Source organism: Cheilinus undulatus, linkage group 11 (assembly GCF_018320785.1).
Source record: "Cheilinus undulatus linkage group 11, ASM1832078v1, whole genome shotgun sequence".
Taxonomy (NCBI): domain Eukaryota; kingdom Metazoa; phylum Chordata; class Actinopteri; order Labriformes; family Labridae; genus Cheilinus; species Cheilinus undulatus.
The window spans coordinates 31140058-31158487 of record NC_054875.1 but is presented as its reverse complement, the minus strand read 5'-3'; the positions used below and the strand labels follow the sequence as shown (position 1 = coordinate 31158487).

Genomic DNA, 18430 nt, shown 5'->3' with positions numbered 1-18430 from the left:
CAGTTTGCTCCAACTGATGGTGCAAGCCCTTGCCCACTGGATGCATTTCTGGAGTGATGTTCAACAAAGCACAGCCCTGAGCAGCTGGGGATCACAAATCATGGGAGAACTACAAGTCTGAAGTCGGTAATTCTGGCAAAACCTCCCCAGCTTCCAAGGTGCATGGAGGATGAAGAAAGTCTTGAAGGAAACAGTAATCTCCAGCAATACTTGCTGTTAAGAGAACGACTTCATTAGACTGATGCACTTCGGATTGTAGCCTTCATCAAGGTCAACAAACCCATTGCAAACATCATTTAAATAGGGTATGGATCAGAAAAATGCGAAGAAATTCAAAAAGATGCAAGATTGCATAAATATAACCAATCAGATACATCCACATATCTACCAGCCAATAGGATAAAAGTAACAATGGGTTGGTGAAATGGTTTATGATCAATAGACACTGCCAGAGAGGCAGAGGGAGTGTCTAACAGGAAACGGACAACAAATTGGAAGACTAAAGCCAGGTGTACACTGTGCGAATTCCCTGTGATTCAGCCACGAATTTTGACGACTCACTCTGAAGTCGAGCCGACTTTCAGTCAGATCTGGCGTCTTTTGTCGTGCTGTGTACAGGGGAGTACGACAGCCTACCACAGCCCGACTACGACCTGATGACCTGCTCCAGACTGGAAGGATTTCTGGCATATTTGATATTTTTGTCGTATGACTCCAGACACTTCACAGTGTGAGCAGAAACGCGAGCAGAATAAACAACTATGGGGGATTATTTTCCTTTGTAAACTGTCAAAAAGCATCCTAAATTACCATGACAACAGCTGGAATCACTTTCTGATGCACCCCACTATGATAAATGAGACCCTTATCATCCAAGACCAAGACATGCCCAAGACCAGAGTGCACCAAGACCCAGACAAGACCAAGAATTTTGGGGGTACAGACTGAGACAAGACCAAACTATAAAAATACATTTATAAAATATTTACAATGTTGAACATTAAAAGAGCACTCTCTCTTTAATTCTAGTTTGCTTATTAATACATTTGACAGCAAAAAATGTGTCTGCAACTGTTTTCAAGGCATCACATTGCTAAAATCTCAAATGTTACATAATTGTTCAACTTGTCAAAAATAAACCTTGTATGCATTAAAAAGCCACTGACATATCCCTAATTGTGTTAAATATCTGAAAATTAGATATTAGATATTAGATAATTAGATATTTATCTGGCCTTGTCAGATGAATCAGGCCTAGAATATGTGTTAAGAGGTATTTTGACTAGAAATAAGATGGTCTGGTTTGTTGAGTTTTTGCAGGTGTCTGACACCCAAGGCACTTGAATAGATTTCCAAGAAGGCATAACAACTGGTGGCCTAAAAACAGCTGTTTTAAGTCAAATTAAGCTTTAATTAATAAGAAACATTTGAACTGAAAATGACAACGTATTAACCTTGCAAAGCAGAGGGATACGCTTGTTTCCGTGTTTCTCACCAGCGAATCCATCTTGCAAAGCTCCCATCTGAACCGTTTGGGCCCGGTTAGAAAGCGACAGGACAAATCAGCGACGAGGGGCAGGACTTTCGGGTGCAGGGGAGTTGTGACGTAAGCAAGCAGCAACAAGAGGCCGGTGCAATTATGGCGGAAATCATGTGTGAAACACATCCATCTGGTATGCCAGGTTAACATTGTATGCTAATGGCCATAAATGTGTCCTCAAAATTCCTATTTCTTTTCATGGGAAATAAATATTTAAAGACCCCGTGAGGTGAAATTAAGTCTGTATAGGTTTGTTCTATGACAGACCACTGTGTTATGAACCACCAGGTCAAATTTCAGTCAAATAAAACATCTCTAGGCTGATTAAATTAAACTTCGAATTCATGAAAAATGAGGCTGTAAAATTTGCTCTAGGATGGTGTGGGCATATCTGTTGAATGGGCTGAAGCCACACCCACTCAGGAGAAATACAATACTCTCAAATTTATAAATGCTACAATCTGAATGGAGAAAAGCAGTCACACTATAACCTGCCCTTTGACCTTACGTTGATCTTTGTAATCAGAGGGCAGCTGCCTGGCTCTGGTCCAGAAAAGAAACTAAGTCTGTTTTCTGGCTCAAATCTCAAATCTGGCTGATAAATTCGGCAAATTTACTTCACAACAAAAAAACAGCATTTAACTGACTCAACTTTCAATAAAGGCAGCAAGACCATCAGCTTGGTCTTGAGACTAAGACCATTCTTGAGTACTGTAATACAATGTCAAAGTGCATGATGGGTCATTTTTTAGCGGCCACTGGATGGGTAGAAAAAATGACCCATCACCCAATGGCCCAGTGGTCTCTATCTCTTAGTGTCCCAATTCAAATTTGTTGTCAGTTTCCTGTTTGACTCTTTCTCTGCCTCTCTGGCGGTGTCTATTAGTCATAAACCACATGATCATTCAACTAACCCATAGGTACTTTTATCCTATTGGCTAGTAGATATGTGGAAGTATCTGATTGGTTACATTTATGTAATTTTGTATATTTCTGTGTTTTGTAAATTTTTTCTGTTTTCACACTACTCTATTTAAATGATGTTAGCGATGTGTTTCTTGATGACACTGATAAAAGGTTACAAGCCCAAACTCAGGTCTGTTTCCCTCTGAACAACAAGTTTGAGCTGAAAAAGCATGCAAACAATGGATTACTTTGGCTTTTACGAAAGTGGTTTGCCATTCACTTTAGTGTTATTCTGTTTATTTATTTATTTAGTTATTTATTTTTGCTTCTTCCACTGATGAGTATGTTAAAAGGTTCATGTTTTTTGGAAAGGATGTTTGGTTATAATAAAATTCTCTGGTCTTCCACCTAAAAACTGACTGATGACCTGCGGCTTGTGGCAGAGGATGGGATATAATGTTGATATGGTGATGAGATTTACAGTCTGTGCATCATGTTTTATTTCCAAACTGGCCGGATGCTTTGTACATCCTTGTTCCTGTTCAGGTCGATCTGGTACATGGGGGCTGACTGACATGTTTCGACAGTGGCCTCTGATGAAAATAGACCTGGCAGGTATCTCAAGCCGGGTGGTGCACACCAGAGACAGACCAGAGCACCTGCTGTGGATTTGCAAAGATTAACTAGAAAGGGAGCGAAAGCTCTGGAGTTTTCCTTGAGTGCGGATCTCAAGTAAGTGTGCCTATAAATGGAATACTTAAGAATTTTGGGGGTAACTCCCCTTTGGTTGAGCACGGACAGCATGCAATAGTCCCTGGACTTCACCTAGAGGCATTACACTATATCAAAAGCATTATCACAAATTCCAATCAATTTTGAAACTGACAAAGAGGTGTAGCTGATCTGGGCCTTTATATACAAAATGATCTAGTCTACTCACCCCTTTCCTCCTTTTATATAAATACATGCAAATCTCTCATCATTAATATAATCAAAACTATGGGATCTGATGGGGATTCCTTGGCTCTTGCAAACAGCCTTAAGTAGACACCCAAGCAAGTGTATTATGTTACACATCCACATTGGCTTAATTCACAATGTTTTCTGATTGAACATTTACAAACCAACAGACATCTGAAATGTGATATGCAACTATTATTGAAAAATGTTTGTTCACATATTGCTATTTCGTAATGTAATACTGTGTCTGCATGTAAGAAGCAAATACACAGGCAGATTAGTGTGGTGCAATAAAATGTGAAACAGTATCAAGTGGAAATTCTTGACAATATCTGTGAAAGCTTCCTCACCATCAAGGCTTTTTTATGCAGCAATTTCATTTTCTGCTTCCTGTAGATGTTTTCCATTTTTAACCATCAGCCTTGCTTGTCTTACATCCTCCCGGCTCTCTTGCTCTTCTCCTTCCTCTGCATCCTCTGTAACCTGATCTGTGACCTTCCCCTCTTTTCATTCCTCCGAGCCATCTGGCCTCTTGCCTCCACCTCCTCCTCTGAACCTCTATGCCCCCATTACCGCCTCCTGCTCTTTGCCTCCTTACCTGGCAGGATGACATCTGGGAAACCCAGTTTGCGTGTGAGTGCCAGGGCCCTGTTGAACACGGCCTGGTTCTCCCGTCTGATCTGCTCCAGCTCACCCCGTAGCAGCTGCAGGGAAATGATCAGGCCTGGGGAGGGGGCAGGGATGGAGAGGAGGAGGAGAAGGGCATATATGTGCGTGTAAATGGGGGTGAAAGGGCAAGTGAAGAGGTGTAGGGTTGTGGGAGGAAAGTGGAATTGAAGGAATGACAGAGAAGATGGAAGAAAGGAGGGACAGAGGGGTATTTAAAGGACATTAGTCAGAATGTGGGGGAGGAGAAGGCAGACGGAAGAGAGGACGGAGAGACGTGATCAGAGTCAGGGAGGATCGGCAGGAGGGAAGAGAACAGTGGTGTGGAAATTACGCAAAGAGAAGTAAATACGGGTACAAATGTGACAGATTTATGTGAGTCATATTTCAAACTGTGACACGCTCATAAAAAGGCAAGCAATAGTGAATGAGGAGAGTTCACGCTTACAGTGAATCTATTTTCAGATAAACACACAAGACTGTGTAAAACTAACACCTGCAAGTGACCTGCATCATCTTTCATAATAGCTAGCACATTATCAATGGATGTGACTGGCAAAAATATGTTTTAAAGTGGCAATCATTACAGTTAACAATAAAGTTTGCTCTGAGGATCAACTTTTTAAACATAAACTACTTTTGATTGATCAGTTTGTGGGTCAACAAAGTCAATTAAAAACCAGAAAACAATTAATAAACTACAGATTACAAGAATATGATTCTTTGGCTCTCTGATTCCACCATGTTAAGTTTTTGCTTCCTTTAGAGCGGGGATCTACATCTCATTTAGATTCTGCTCAGTTTGAATCAATTTAAAGACAGTGCCTGGAGCTTTGAGAAATTTTCCAGACATTTTACAAACAACACAATTAGAGACAACATCCTTTGACTAATTTCTTGGTGTAAGCTCAATAAAAGTATCGATTTCACTCCCTCAGATATGAAGCTACACACAGAAGTCTGTAAACTTTAAAACAGAAAGTTTAAGCTGGGCTGTATTTAATGCAAAATCAAACTAATCATGGATCCATTAATATTAAAATATAAAAAAACAGTCAAAACTTTCTGTATGTTTTAAAATCTAAACACTGTCTCTACACATCCATGTTCCCTCTCTTCTCAAAAGATTATTCCCCAGGACTTTTCATAAAAAAAAAATCACAGATCGTCTTTGATTTAGGTGGTGCCCCCCCAAAAGTCTGGCCTGTTGCACCTTTGCCTAATCTCTCATTCCTGTTTCTGATTCTATCCACTGTCGTTCAGTATTTGAAAAGACTAGGGCTGTCAAAGGATAAAAAAAATTTGATGTGGCTCAACAACAGTTTGATAAAAGGAACAATAACACATCTCATTAATGGCAATAAAAAAAAATAAATAGTGCACCAATTGTGGATTGTATTCAATCACGGTTAATGTAATCAATCTTGACAGCCCCCAAAAAAAGATGTGCTGTCAAACTCTTACACGTTTATAATGAATGATGAAGGGGACGATAGAATAACCCAAATACATCTGCAGATATGAAGCACTTAATTTTACTGCTTTAAGTACATTAAAATTAGGGATGTCAGTGCTAATACAAAATCAAATTAAATCAAGACCCAAAATTTAACACTTTTTCACGATTTTGAGCTTTTTAAGACCCTATCACATCTTCAAACTCTAACCCATTTCATTAGCGTCACAGTTTCATATATGTTGTGTGCTGACTGTAGGATAAAAATGCAACAATGCAGTAAAAGAAAATGCCAGTAGTTCTTCTTATTGTAGTATGAAAATTGAGCTTTCTCTGAGAATTTTGAGAATATGAGGAAAAAGATATTTTTATCTTAGATTTTAAAGGATGAATTGATGGATGGATAGAAAGAGAGATTTTTAATCTCAATGAGGTTTTTCCTGGTTAAACAAATGTGAAAAGATGAAACTGTCCTCTGTTTTCAGGAAATCTAATATAAAATAAAGAGAATGCTTAAATAATTTCCTGGGATAGCAAAGGTTTTTCCAGGACATTCAGCTATTACTCCAATTTGCCATGTGTTTTCCATGACTGGAAAACACCTTCCAGGATGTGTGGCCTGTAAACAATTTTGTCCCTGAGCCAAGTATTGGACCCTCCATTTTCTTTCTCCACATAAACTAGGTAAGATAAAAACTTGGCTGTCTTTAACTTTTTATCCTAATAGATACACTAAAACCATTCACATGGGTCATCTTTAGTTTTCAGGAAGAACAGTTAACAGCTCTGCAGAGACAACATATTTACCGTAGTTGGTGCTGGGAGCAGAGTACTTGGTGTTGGACTTGCGGATGATGTTTTCATGTACCTGGTACCACTCGTTCTCGTTGTTACATCTGGAGAGAAGAAGAGACAGTTGGGAAGGGCTGTTAACAGCGCACCCATTAGTGGGTCCAGATGGAGGGATCAGGATTGTGCGCATGGGGACTACACGAACAGCATGTGTCCCAGAGACGATTTCCTCCTGGAGAAAAGGTAGCAGTGGGGGGAGGTGCTATCAAGCAGCACATTAGCCCAAACGCACAGCTCACTAAGCAAACCTGACAGCCAGCTCTCTACCAGCCTTTTTCATTACTGTGGGCCCGAAGGCCCCTGGGATGGCATGGGGAAATGCACAGACTGGAGCGTTATAGGAGCCGACAGTTTGGAGGCAGCTCAGCACTGAATCACTGCTTGCTTTTTAAAAGGGAAAAGCTCTTTGCCTCAGCAAGAGAAATCCAATGAAAAAGACAGCTTTCTATTCCAAAAATCTTTATTTCACACCGAGCTGTAGAGTTATCCTGAAAATACCACCCCGGAAAAATGTCACACAACAGGATGGCAGAGTGTATGATTGACCTCTGACCGTGAGAGGATGCTGAGGAGGACAGCGCAGACTCAAGGAGACATTCAAGCTGTTGACTGACAAGAGGAAACGCTGAGCTTGGTGCTATTTGGCTTTGTCCTCTAACTTTGCTTAATTATCCGAGTGTCATCTCTCTCCCTGTCTCCCTTCTCCTTCTCTGCCTCTCTTTCCTTTGCTGGGTTGGCTAGCGTACAGGAGTGGCTCTCTGTGGCAAAGCCTAACAGAAGCAGCCAGATTCACAACACGCCAAGTGCCCTATCGCAGGCGCAGGGTGAGCAGCTATTGATTTTCCAGAGGACACTTCATTATCATTCTGGTCAAAACACGCCAAGCATCAACAGCGAACGCCAAGTTGTCATGCAAGAGGTTTGCAGAACATTCTAACATTCCCACCTTCCTGGATAGTTTGTTTAGCTCTACTCACCAAAGTAAAAATCTGCTTATACTTGCCAATAAATATCACTGACAAGGACAAACTTATTTTCCATCCATTTTAAAACATAATGCTGTGTGATATCTGTCCAATCCTGACTCAAATTACTAGATCAGGTGTCTGTGACAATGGGACAGCCCATTGGGCTGATCAGTACAGTTCTATTTCATTCTGTTCTGTGGTTATAGCAAGCATGTGCATGCAGCTCAGTCATCAGTTCACTTGTAGACCTGTGCATTTTGCTAGAAGGGGGTAACACATTAAGGAGGATGCTAATAGCAAGGCTTGGCAGTTTAGATGCATTGCACTGCAGATACTTGCAGTTTCTGCAAAGCTAATTTTTGAATGGATGGTGGTAGAACTGCATGTTTAACAAAACAGAGAAGACAAAATTAAACAAAGCAGGAATACCAGGAACTTCCAAGTGATGGTTTGAAACTCGGTGGTACAAACAGCCATGATGCAAATTTATTTCCTATAAGCACTTTAACAGTGTTAATTTCATCGACTAAAATTATGACTAAAACTATTCATCAATAGCCTTTTTTTCATGACAAAAACTAGACATTTTGTCTAAAGACTGAAAACTAAAATTAAAAATTGCTGCCAAAATTAACACTTCACATTAACTTGCCTCTACAAATAAGTGTGCAAACACTCATCAGCAGAGTTAGTGAATGCAGAAGCTAAATACTTCACAGCAGATGCCTAGAGCTATGGCAGATGCCTGTTCAAAAGGAGACTGGTTGGACACAAGTTGCACACCCAGGCCTGCCCACAGAAAGCAGAACAACAAACGGGCCTGCCCCAGATGTGCTTTATTATCGACGTATGTGTTCAATCAGTAGCGACGGTGCTAGCCTCCTGGCTAACATTAGACACCTTTTGGTGCTGAAAAATATCTTGCCGAAGTATTTTTGGGTTCAAAATGGTGAGCACTTCATACACAGTACTGTGCAGAACTTTAAGGCATGTTTGGGCCAAAAATTGAGGCTGAACTGAGGCATGTAATGCAAGCAAGCCCACCTGTTACCAGGGGAATGGGACTAATCTGTTGAAAAATATAGCAAAGTCCACACCTTAGGGCCGGTGTAAGGGGTGGATACAGACAGTATGCACGACCTAGGATACCATTTGGGCAGGAGGTAGGGGTGCCATGAGACCCTGGTCCTGCTGGAGATGTTTAAGGGCCTGAAAACCACAGGCGGTCTCTGGGGTGTATTACCAAGGGTGAAAAGGCCCAGACAAAAGATATGCCATAAAGCTTGACCTTGGCTGCCGAGCGACACACGTGTGTCAGCATGTGTTGAGCTTGACTATGACCCCCCCCCCCCAGCCCTGGGCTGTGGCATATCGGGCCCGGGATGAGTCCTTAGTGCCCTACATGCTTAAAATGTATGTATATGACTGTATGCATGGAATTTATATTTCTGACCAAAAAAAAAATGTAAGTTTGTTGTATTGATAAGATAAAATTACAAATGAAATATGATCATTGCAGCATAGCTTTGCAAAAGATTATGTCTTTGCTGCCCTCCATCTGTTCCCCATGTACCCAAGCCACAAAACTTTGCCCATTCTCCCTTTATGGGGGGCCTTGTACAAATCACTCAACACAATGCTACAAGCTAACACCTCTACAGATCACTCAGCAACTCAATTACATCTGCAGTTGAGGAAATGCTTTACTAAAGTGCATGACATTTGCTAGACAATGCATGCAAGATGAAAAAGCATTAAAAAAAACATGAGCAGTTTATAGCTTAGCCTGCTTTGCACATAGAATAGAGGTCCACCAGGGTTTTGTGACAGCAAAGCCCTGTGACCCTCTGTCACTGTGACAGTGACTGAGGGTGAGTGATGCCATTGCATGTGGCACGCAGATCCTGGGTCAACTGTGAAAACAAAGTTAGGAAAGCCAGGAGTTTTCTTGAACAAAAATTTATTCCTGCTCTCGTTCTCACAGTAGGGAATATACTGTAGATTTGGTAAGTTAACAGTGGTAATGAAATCAGAACCAGCTAAATCTCAAGGCAGAGGAATTTGACCTTAGAAAGTTTTACTGGTGCATCCTAAATTTCAAATTTAATTGCCAGAGGAAATCTGCTTGGTGTCCGCGTACACTTACGTGTAAACTTTGAGCACAAAGTCCTTCTCCTCTTTGAGGTCTGTGATGGTGTGGAAAACATCACTCATGGCAAGAACAGCGCAGCCATAAGGTCGTCTGTACTGCACGTGAGGTGGGCCCTTCTTTGAGTCATTCAGCAGCATACGGCCTGGAAACAAAAATGAAACTTTCTCAAATGAAATGCTCATAAATTTAAACCTCTCTGTGGGTAATCATGGAGCTTTTGTGCATGCTTCAGTTAACTGTGCTTTTACCAGTTCTTATGACATGTGCAACAATGTAGAGGTCTCTTTTCAAGTCTTTACTACTCAGGTCCTGCAGAGAAAAGGAACATATTAACAGGAGGCTACAAAGATTTAAATACAGATCAAATCTAGAACGGACGATATGTTACCGTAAAGAGAGCACACAGACGATCAACTTTCTCTGGATTCTTTGGTCCTCCATTTTTGTTGAGTCTCACCATGAACTTCTCACTGCAAAAAAAGGAAAAGTTACAGATTGATGTTTACCACAGGATGCCTGTGTCATTATGTGTATGTGTTCCTGGGGTCGTTCTAGGCTGTTCCGTGTGCACTCAGAGCCTCCTGCCGTACCTGATCTGTTTGGCTTCGCGAGTATCGTACAGAGAGAAGAAGACGTCTGCATCCTCGCTGATGCTGTTGTACGTGAAGCTCTTCAGGTTGATGAAGAGGTGGTGCGACACAGGGACACGGCAACCGTCACCATGGCGCTGTCTCATGCTGTCACCCTGGGAACGAAGAAGAAAGTGACCGTTAATTAGACGAGTCCTTACTGTCAGAGGACCACGCAATTGCCATTCTGTGTATAGATAATCCTATTTAAAGATCAATACAGCTACTGTGAGGGTTGAATAAATCATTGATATATGCCATTTTACACCTGTCACAAGAACATGCTATGTATAGAGGACTGAGACAGGCTGGCTCACGTCTAAATAAAGATGGAGTGGATGATAAGATGCTGCAGATCTTGGGAAAGGAGGGGGGGCTGTATTTGTTATAAGCGTCACAAAAAAGTAGCAAATCAATACAATAACTTTGTGTGGTTATGTCTTTTTTGATGACTATTTTCTGTCTTCCAGCATCCACATTAAATAAATAGTCAACAAATTGTCTGATAACTAACCTGGAGCTGGATAAAAAAGATTTAGCAGCTGTTTAGCTTAGCTTATTTTAGCCTAGTATTGAGGAAGTGCGTGAAGTGAGGATGTTGGCCAAGCTGACATCCATCATGGACGACCCCTCTCACCCACTGCAAAACACTGTGGGGGCCATGAGCTGCTCCTCTAGCAGCAGACTGTTTCACTGACCCTGAAAGAGCGCTACCACAGATCATTCATCTATACTGCAGTCAGGATCTTTACATAACCACCATACGAAATTTTACACCCCATATAAATGAGAGTGTATAGATGCATGTATGTGTATGTATTTATAGATATGTACAATTATGTATATAAACACTTGAATATACTCCCACAGTCCCACAGATGTCTCAGACAACCATCCAGAATACATTTTTTGTACTTTAACTGCAATTTAAACCACCAGCATTTTTATTATAATCATTTTCCTATGTGCAATGTTACCTGGCAATTTAGTCACTTTATCACATAATGATGCTACATGTGGTTGTCTTTCTGCCCATTTTAGTGAGTTCTTGTAAGAACCACATTTCCCTCCAAAGGTGGGGTCATTAAAGTCTTATCTTATCTTTCAAGATTTTAATGTTTTTATTTCATGAATCTTTGCTTTTAGTTGCCTTTTACATCTGTCAGTAGGTTTTACAAATTTTAAACCAATAAAAAGCATCAAAAAGACACTGACTATCATCATTCAGTGTTAAAATTAAATGAAAATTACAGCTTTTTTTAATTCCCTGAAAAGTGGTAATTGTGGAGATAGGAGGTTTTGGGAGAGGGATCTGGCTGCAGACCGTACATCTCTGATTGCCACTCTCACTGACCGTTCATGTGAGACTCTGTCTTTGGCAGAACAGAATATATGCTAAAACTTTCCAAATAAAATCGGATTCAGCTTTGAGGTTAAGGTTAGGATACCAAAAGTTAGGTTAAAAACCTGACCTGGAAAAACCTGATTATAAAATGTTTAATAAAGTCACTTAAACAGGCTGCTTACAGGAAAAAAAAAGCTAATCCTCTAGCTCTGTAAGCTGTGAAACCTACATAGCTAATGTAAATACATAGCTAACGTAGCTAAAGCTAAGCTCACACAGCAACTATGTAGCCTACGTACCTATGCTCTCTACGTGGTGATGTTAGCTTTAGCTATGTTTACTAAAGCTCACATTGCTAAAGCTAACTTAGCTACATTGGTTTATGTAGTAATGTTAATAACAGCTAGTGAAGCTATGTTAGCTTTAGCTATAGCTAACAGAGTTACATTGGGTTATGTAGTAATTTTAATCATGCAGCTAATGTAGCTATGTTATCTTTGGCGAAAAAACTTACGTAGCTACAGAGAGCCACAGTTTATTTAACTATTTCTAAAATGGATCTGTATCTAATTTAGTCTCGGATTAGACCTCTGATCTTTATCTGTTTTATTAATGAAATGTTGCTTAGTCTGTAGTGTTTGCAATGTGTATTTTCATGAATGTAACTGCCAGACTTTGTTGATGAATAAAGTCGAATTTCTATACATATATATATATGTGTGTGTGTGTGTGTGTTGTACCAGCAATGGTCTGTGGGAGTGGCCGTTGGAGATGTACAGTCTGCAGCCAGACTGCCTGTGGGGGTTCTGGCCCAAAGTTAGCATTATCCTTTCCTATCTTCATTTAGCATAGCTTGGTCTTGCTCGGCAAAAGACCTGCTCTAGGCAGCAAAAAGCAGCAACAAACTGGCCGTGTCAAAGTTTTACAAAGTCCCTGCAAAATTCCCACACATTTAATGACTAGTATGTAATTTTTTTTAAAGTTGCACAAAAGTCAAAGTGAATAGACTGCAAATTCTGGATAAACAAGTTACTCATTTGTTAGCTGTAGATGTGCATCTATATATTGTATTTTGGTCCCTTCAAACAATACTCAAGCAGCCTTTCCACATTTTACCAGTCGTTTTAAAAGCTAACCTAACAGTCTAAATGTGGAGACCTTACTAAATTGATAGCCTTAATGCGAGCTTTCTTCAGTCATAGGTGAAAAAAGCAATAGAAATTATTCATTTTGAAAATACTGTTCTCCTTAAGGGAGTTACAGTAGGGCAAATCTCCAAACTAGTGTTTCCACAAAGTGCCATTTGTATATACATGTTGCAGCATATGTAGTCCCAGTGGGATTCAACCCTCACACTCTGACAGTGTGAGTGTAAGGTTATAATGGATCCTGGCAGTGACATATCGCAATCTATATTTAATATCAGGGCTCTTTAATGCTGCAGATTCTTATTCTTGGTGCATCTGCAGAAATTCCTAGATAGCAATACTTACAGGAGCCAAATCAGTCAAAAGGCATAACCCTGACTTGAGAATTCTCATTTTATAAACACAGTTTTAAAGCAATATAAAATGTAGGAATGACAGCATGAAGTTTTCTGATGATTATGTAGACAAACATTGAAACGGCTGTACCTGGTTTGTGCTTTGCTGACCACAGTGTCTGCTGGAAACATGCTAAGAAAAAGAAGAATCACAAAGAGAAAATGGCAGATTAGTCCATACATTCTCTATTCTTCCCACACAACACTGAACTTGTTTACCTTATAGCAGCTTCAGACACACTCTCCATGAGCAATGCCTCAGCTGACTCTACAAAACTGACAAATCTCACCTACGAACATTGCAGAGTGGCTATACTACTGCAGCGCTAAAAGAAGCCCACACGAGGCAAAACGTGAGCGTGTGGGAGAGGAGAGGACAAAGCCAGTATCGCCCACACACACCTCTCTGCTCAGGAGCCGAAAAGAACTCCTCTACTCCCCTACCTGAAGAGGTGCCAAGGCTGTGTGCCCTGCCAAAACACACGCTCACTTTCATCGACAGAGTCAGGAGGCTTTTTGGCAAGGAAGGGCTACGCTGTTGTTTCTGGACAGGGCATTTAGTGCACAAACATTGGGCGTGCAAAGCTGAGGAACATGGAAGTGGGATAATGGGAGGCTGCAGGCTAGTTGGAGAGTGTTTTGATCAACATATGGAGGTTCAGCAACTGACCAGGAAGGATCTCCCTCCTAGAAAACATTCCCCAGCAGTACATTTCATAACATCTGTGCTGTAATCTCATATTTCTAAAATTGGATCTGCGTCAGTAAGTCTCCTCTGGGTGTGTGTGTTTGTGTGTGTATAGATTTGAAATTCCCATACTACCAAAATACATTTCAGGAAATTACTTATTTATAGGAATACGTCTCCAGTCTGGCTGGTGAAAGCAACCAAGACTAAAGTGTTTGTATTTATTTTCAAATGCAACAACAAAGCATTCATTTGTATGTATTTTCCCATAGCCTCACCTGGGCCTGTCACTTTGTGTTATGTCTGCGTTGGTAGCCAGCAATCACGCTTGTGAGAGTCACGTGCATGCAAGACAAGGGACACACTCAATATGGCGCCAAGATAAGCATAAAGAGAAGGTCACATGAGGCAGCTCCAACAGCTGAATCTCCCTGTGCTGCTCCCCCTCGTGAGTCACCTTTTTATGGATGATTTGATAATCGGTACATTCACACATCCCTACACATCTAAAAGCATATTCTTATGTACAAACCAGGCACAAACAAAGGCACAAATAAAATAGAGTAGTGTGTAGGAACAGCGCCATTTGAGTCACTGCAACAGATATACAGTAGTATATCTGTTGTATGTTGCATTTTTCCCCTAAAAGGATTTAGATCCAGGCACATAATGTATCTTGTTTAATTAATCATTGAAATGAACATCATGCATCAGTTCAGGAACAATACTAACTTAACATACCAGTTTGTATAGCTCTGATACGCTGATCTGATCTGGATCCACCATTTCAAACTCTTTCCTGGGAACGAGATCCAAACCAAGATGCCTGTTGGGAGAGGAATGAGTGGTAGAATGACAAGGAAACTTGGAAAGCGGGGTACAAATTTTTAAAATTCATTTTGACATTTTTAGTGAGCTTCCCTAAAATGTTGAGTTAAAACAGTGGTGGGCGATTGGCATGCTAGGGGCCACATGCAGCCTTCCCTCTCACTCATTTTAGCCCTCAGGACGATTTCAAAAATCAAGAAATTGTTCACCCTCTAAGAGTGATATCATATACGTCAAGAAGTGACGTATATGATATCACTCTTAGAGGGTGATATCATATACGTCAAGAAGTGACATTTTATAATGACTTCAATAACTTTGGAACCATAAAGTGTAGACTCTTTTTCCCCACTTGAAAGTCGCCATTTTGCCATTCTAATGGCGCTATCTATGCCATTGAATTCCCTACAGAAGCTTTTCTATCAAGCCTGGAACCTGGATGACTTTTCAGTGTATTTATTTATTGAGACTGTAGACAGCTAAAACAAGGAGCTCCCGGCCAAATAAGTTTAAAAAAATGGAGAAAACCCTTAAAATCATAACTTGATGACGGAAAAATAATTAACACGGATAAAACACATTTTACTGCATGTTAAGATTGTTTTAACAGTTTAAAATGAAAAAACACAAAAAACGGGGGAACTTTATGCTAGAATCTTAGTGAGAAAAGGGGAAATCACAGTAATAACCACATGCATAAGTCTGGTTAGCTCAGTGTTAGCTTAGCATAGACTGAAAGCAGCAGGAAATCAAAGCTGTCAAGTAACTAAGTAAAAGTACTTTGTTACCTTACTTAAGTAGAAATTTTGGGTATCTATACTTTACTGGAGTAATTATTTTTCAGCAGACTTTTTACTTCTACTCCTTACATTTTCAAGCAATTATCTGTACTTTCTACTCCTTACATTTTAAAAATAGCCTCGTTACTGCAATTTCATTTCAGCTTGTTTTCATTCCGGCTTGTCATCGTTCAAAAAACACAAATAAAAAAACCCAAAACCTATCCAGATAAATTGCGCCATCTGTATAGAGTGAATATGATTGTGGTTGGATGACAAGTATAAACATAATACCATTCTGACACCCTATCAGTTTGTGTGCAATCCATTGCACTTTTGGACATGACACAAATCACGTCACACTCCAGCAAGGAAATAGCAGACGTATGTAGCCTTGTAAAAAAGATTTCCATGGCAGAGACTAAAGAGAACTGGAGCAAAATGTCCCAACAAAGCACCAGCGAGGAGGTTGGTAGTACACATACTGTATACTGTTCTTGAATGTATTTGCATTGTACTAAAATGCGTTCATTTTCAATGGCCATAAATACGGTTTAAACAGGTGCATCCCAAATTTTTCAACATTAACATTTTAATTTAACATTATAGTCATTATGGCCTTTAGAAAATTTTTTTTTTTGGGGGGAGGTGGGGTAGTGCACTATGGTAGAATGGAATGCAATGGAATGGTAGAATGGAATGTAATTGTAGAATGGAATGTAATGGTAGAATAGAATGGAAAGTATAATGGATTGGAATGGTGGAATGGAATGGAATGGTATGGAATGGAATGGTAGAATGTAATGTAATGGTAGAATAGAACGGAACGTATAATGATTGGAATGGTGGAATGGAATTGACCCCTGTGGCGCGGCCTAAGCTTTTGTCCTTAATGGAATTTTTTCCCCTTTACATTACTTTTACTTTTATACTTGAGTAGTTTTGAAACCAGTACTTTTATACTTTTACTTGAGTAAAAAGCTTGAGTTGATACTTCAACTTCTACAGAAGTCTTTTTAAACCCTAGTATCTATACTTCTACCTGAGTAATGAATGTGAATACTTTTTGACACCTCTGCAGGAAATGGCCTTCCATGGGACAAAGGTAGCAAAACTGTCCAGACAACGTCTCAAAAGCTCCTAATTTGAGTAATTTTATCTTTTGTGACTAATGCAAACAAAAAACAAAGTTTCTAAACAACTGTTAACTGTCACTGTGGGCGGTTATGTGCCAGACTGTCTGTTGGCTAAACAATACCTTCCTGGAATCTCTGTGGTTGCCAGGCAACTGCTGCAGGGCAAAGAATCCTGGTGGCTTTAAGTGGCATTTTACCAACATGTCCGACATTTGCTTAAGGTTTGTAAAGAAAATGCACTATTACTCTCATATTTCTATATAAACCAGCTCTAACATAAAAACACTGCTAATTTCTTAATTCCTCATGTAAATGTTTTGTCTGGTTTATGGTAAGGTACTTTAATTGGTACCCACAGATTTTCAATATGCCAATATTTCAAAATGTTCAAGCCAACCCTTACAAATGCAGAACTTTTTAACTGTCAAAAACATCAAAATCTCTTATGCAAATAGAGGCTGAGTCAAGCAGAGCTGAGAGAGGAGCAGGTAAATACAAAGTCTGGTGGTTGTTGTACATTTGGGGTCCTTTTGAGTGTGTGGCACCCTAGACAACCACCTATGCCTGATGGTACAGTTCAACATTTCAACATTATTTAAGGCCAATTTTTTACAGAGCATTCAGAAAGTATTCAGACCCCCTTCACATTTTTTCCATTTTCTTATGTTGCAGCCTGATATTACAGTTGAAAAAAATAATCTCTTTTCATATTAATCTACACTTGGTACCACATCATGACAAAATGAGAACAGAATTTGGAATATTTTGCAAATTTATTAAAAATAAAAAAAACTTAGATATCACATTGGCATAAACATTCAGACCCTTTGCAAAAACACTTGATAAATAGCTCAGGTTCCTCCCGTTTGTCGTGACTATTACTGAAATGCTTTTACACCTTGATTGGAGTCCACCTGTGGTAAATTGAATCAAATGGACATGTATGGAAAGGCATACTCCTCTTTATAGAAGGCCTCACAACTGGCAATGCATATCAGAGCAAAAACCAAGCCATGAGGTCAAAGGAACTGCCAGGACTCTCCCAAGAGCTGGTCACCTGGCCTAACATTTAGGAGAAAGGAGCCTTAGTAAGAGGGGGTGACCAAGAACCTGATGGTCACTCTGACTAAGCTCCAGAGGTCATGTGTGGAGATGGGACAAAGTTCCATAAGGACAACCATCCATCAATATGGGCTTATGACAGAGTGGCTACAAGGAAGCCTCAGGTCACTGCAAAACATATAAAAGCCTGCTTGGTTTTCAATTTGGAAATTTTTGCAAACTCCAAGCAGGCATCAGGTTGCAACATCACAAAATTGAAAAAAGTGAAGGGGATCTGTACAGCTAATATATTAGCTGTAAACGTTGGTTGGTAAAAATATTGATATCTACCAATACAGATGTAGACATATGTTAAAGCATGAAAGTATGATGAATCATTAACAAGTGACATTACTTTTTATAATTGCATTAATTTTATGCTTTGTTGTACTGTTTTAGCACACTTTGGGTAAGCCACTGCAGTGTCTCCATGCAGCCACAATGATGCAAAATAAGACCACCACTGCTCCTTCATGCCCGATTTCACTTAAAAAAAAAACTCTGACAGCTCATTGGATAAGTCAAAAGTCAAACAAACATCAGTCTTTTTATCGCTTCCTTACTTTACTTTTCAATTCATAACAAGTTAGTTTTTGCAAAGTCAGGTTTATATCATAATCTTAAATCAACCTGTAACACCTTATTTTCTTTCAAAATAAAAGCAGGCAAGTATCCAAAAGAGGTCAGTTACCCTTAGTGTTAGACAGTGCAAAAGTCTAAAAATGAAACAAACTTTTTTTTAATGGCAAAATAGTGAAACTTCAGAATACACCAAAAGACGAAATTAATCACAATAGACTTCAGAAATTTTTTGATTCATGATGAATAAATATTCTAATTAGTGCTGTCAAAATGTTTAATTACGTTGGATTAATTAGTCA

At 39.7% G+C, this 18430-nt stretch overlaps 1 protein-coding gene across 2 annotated transcripts in view; it reads right to left on the bottom strand.

Annotated features, from left to right (window-relative positions):
• The window catches only part of LOC121516965 (dedicator of cytokinesis protein 3-like), a 92742-nt gene that overhangs the window by 45717 nt on the left and 28595 nt on the right, over nucleotides 1–18430 (bottom strand). For both annotated transcript variants that reach the window (XM_041798427.1, XM_041798428.1), the window contains exons 7-14: nucleotides 14447–14531; nucleotides 13109–13150; nucleotides 10091–10245; nucleotides 9889–9970; nucleotides 9749–9809; nucleotides 9495–9642; nucleotides 6336–6424; nucleotides 4005–4130 (exon numbers count right to left, since the gene is read on the bottom strand). In XM_041798427.1, coding sequence (XP_041654361.1) covers nucleotides 4005–4130; nucleotides 6336–6424; nucleotides 9495–9642; nucleotides 9749–9809; nucleotides 9889–9970; nucleotides 10091–10245; nucleotides 13109–13150; nucleotides 14447–14531 — 788 coding nt within the window. The remainder of the gene's footprint in view (nucleotides 1–4004; nucleotides 4131–6335; nucleotides 6425–9494; nucleotides 9643–9748; nucleotides 9810–9888; nucleotides 9971–10090; nucleotides 10246–13108; nucleotides 13151–14446; nucleotides 14532–18430) is intronic.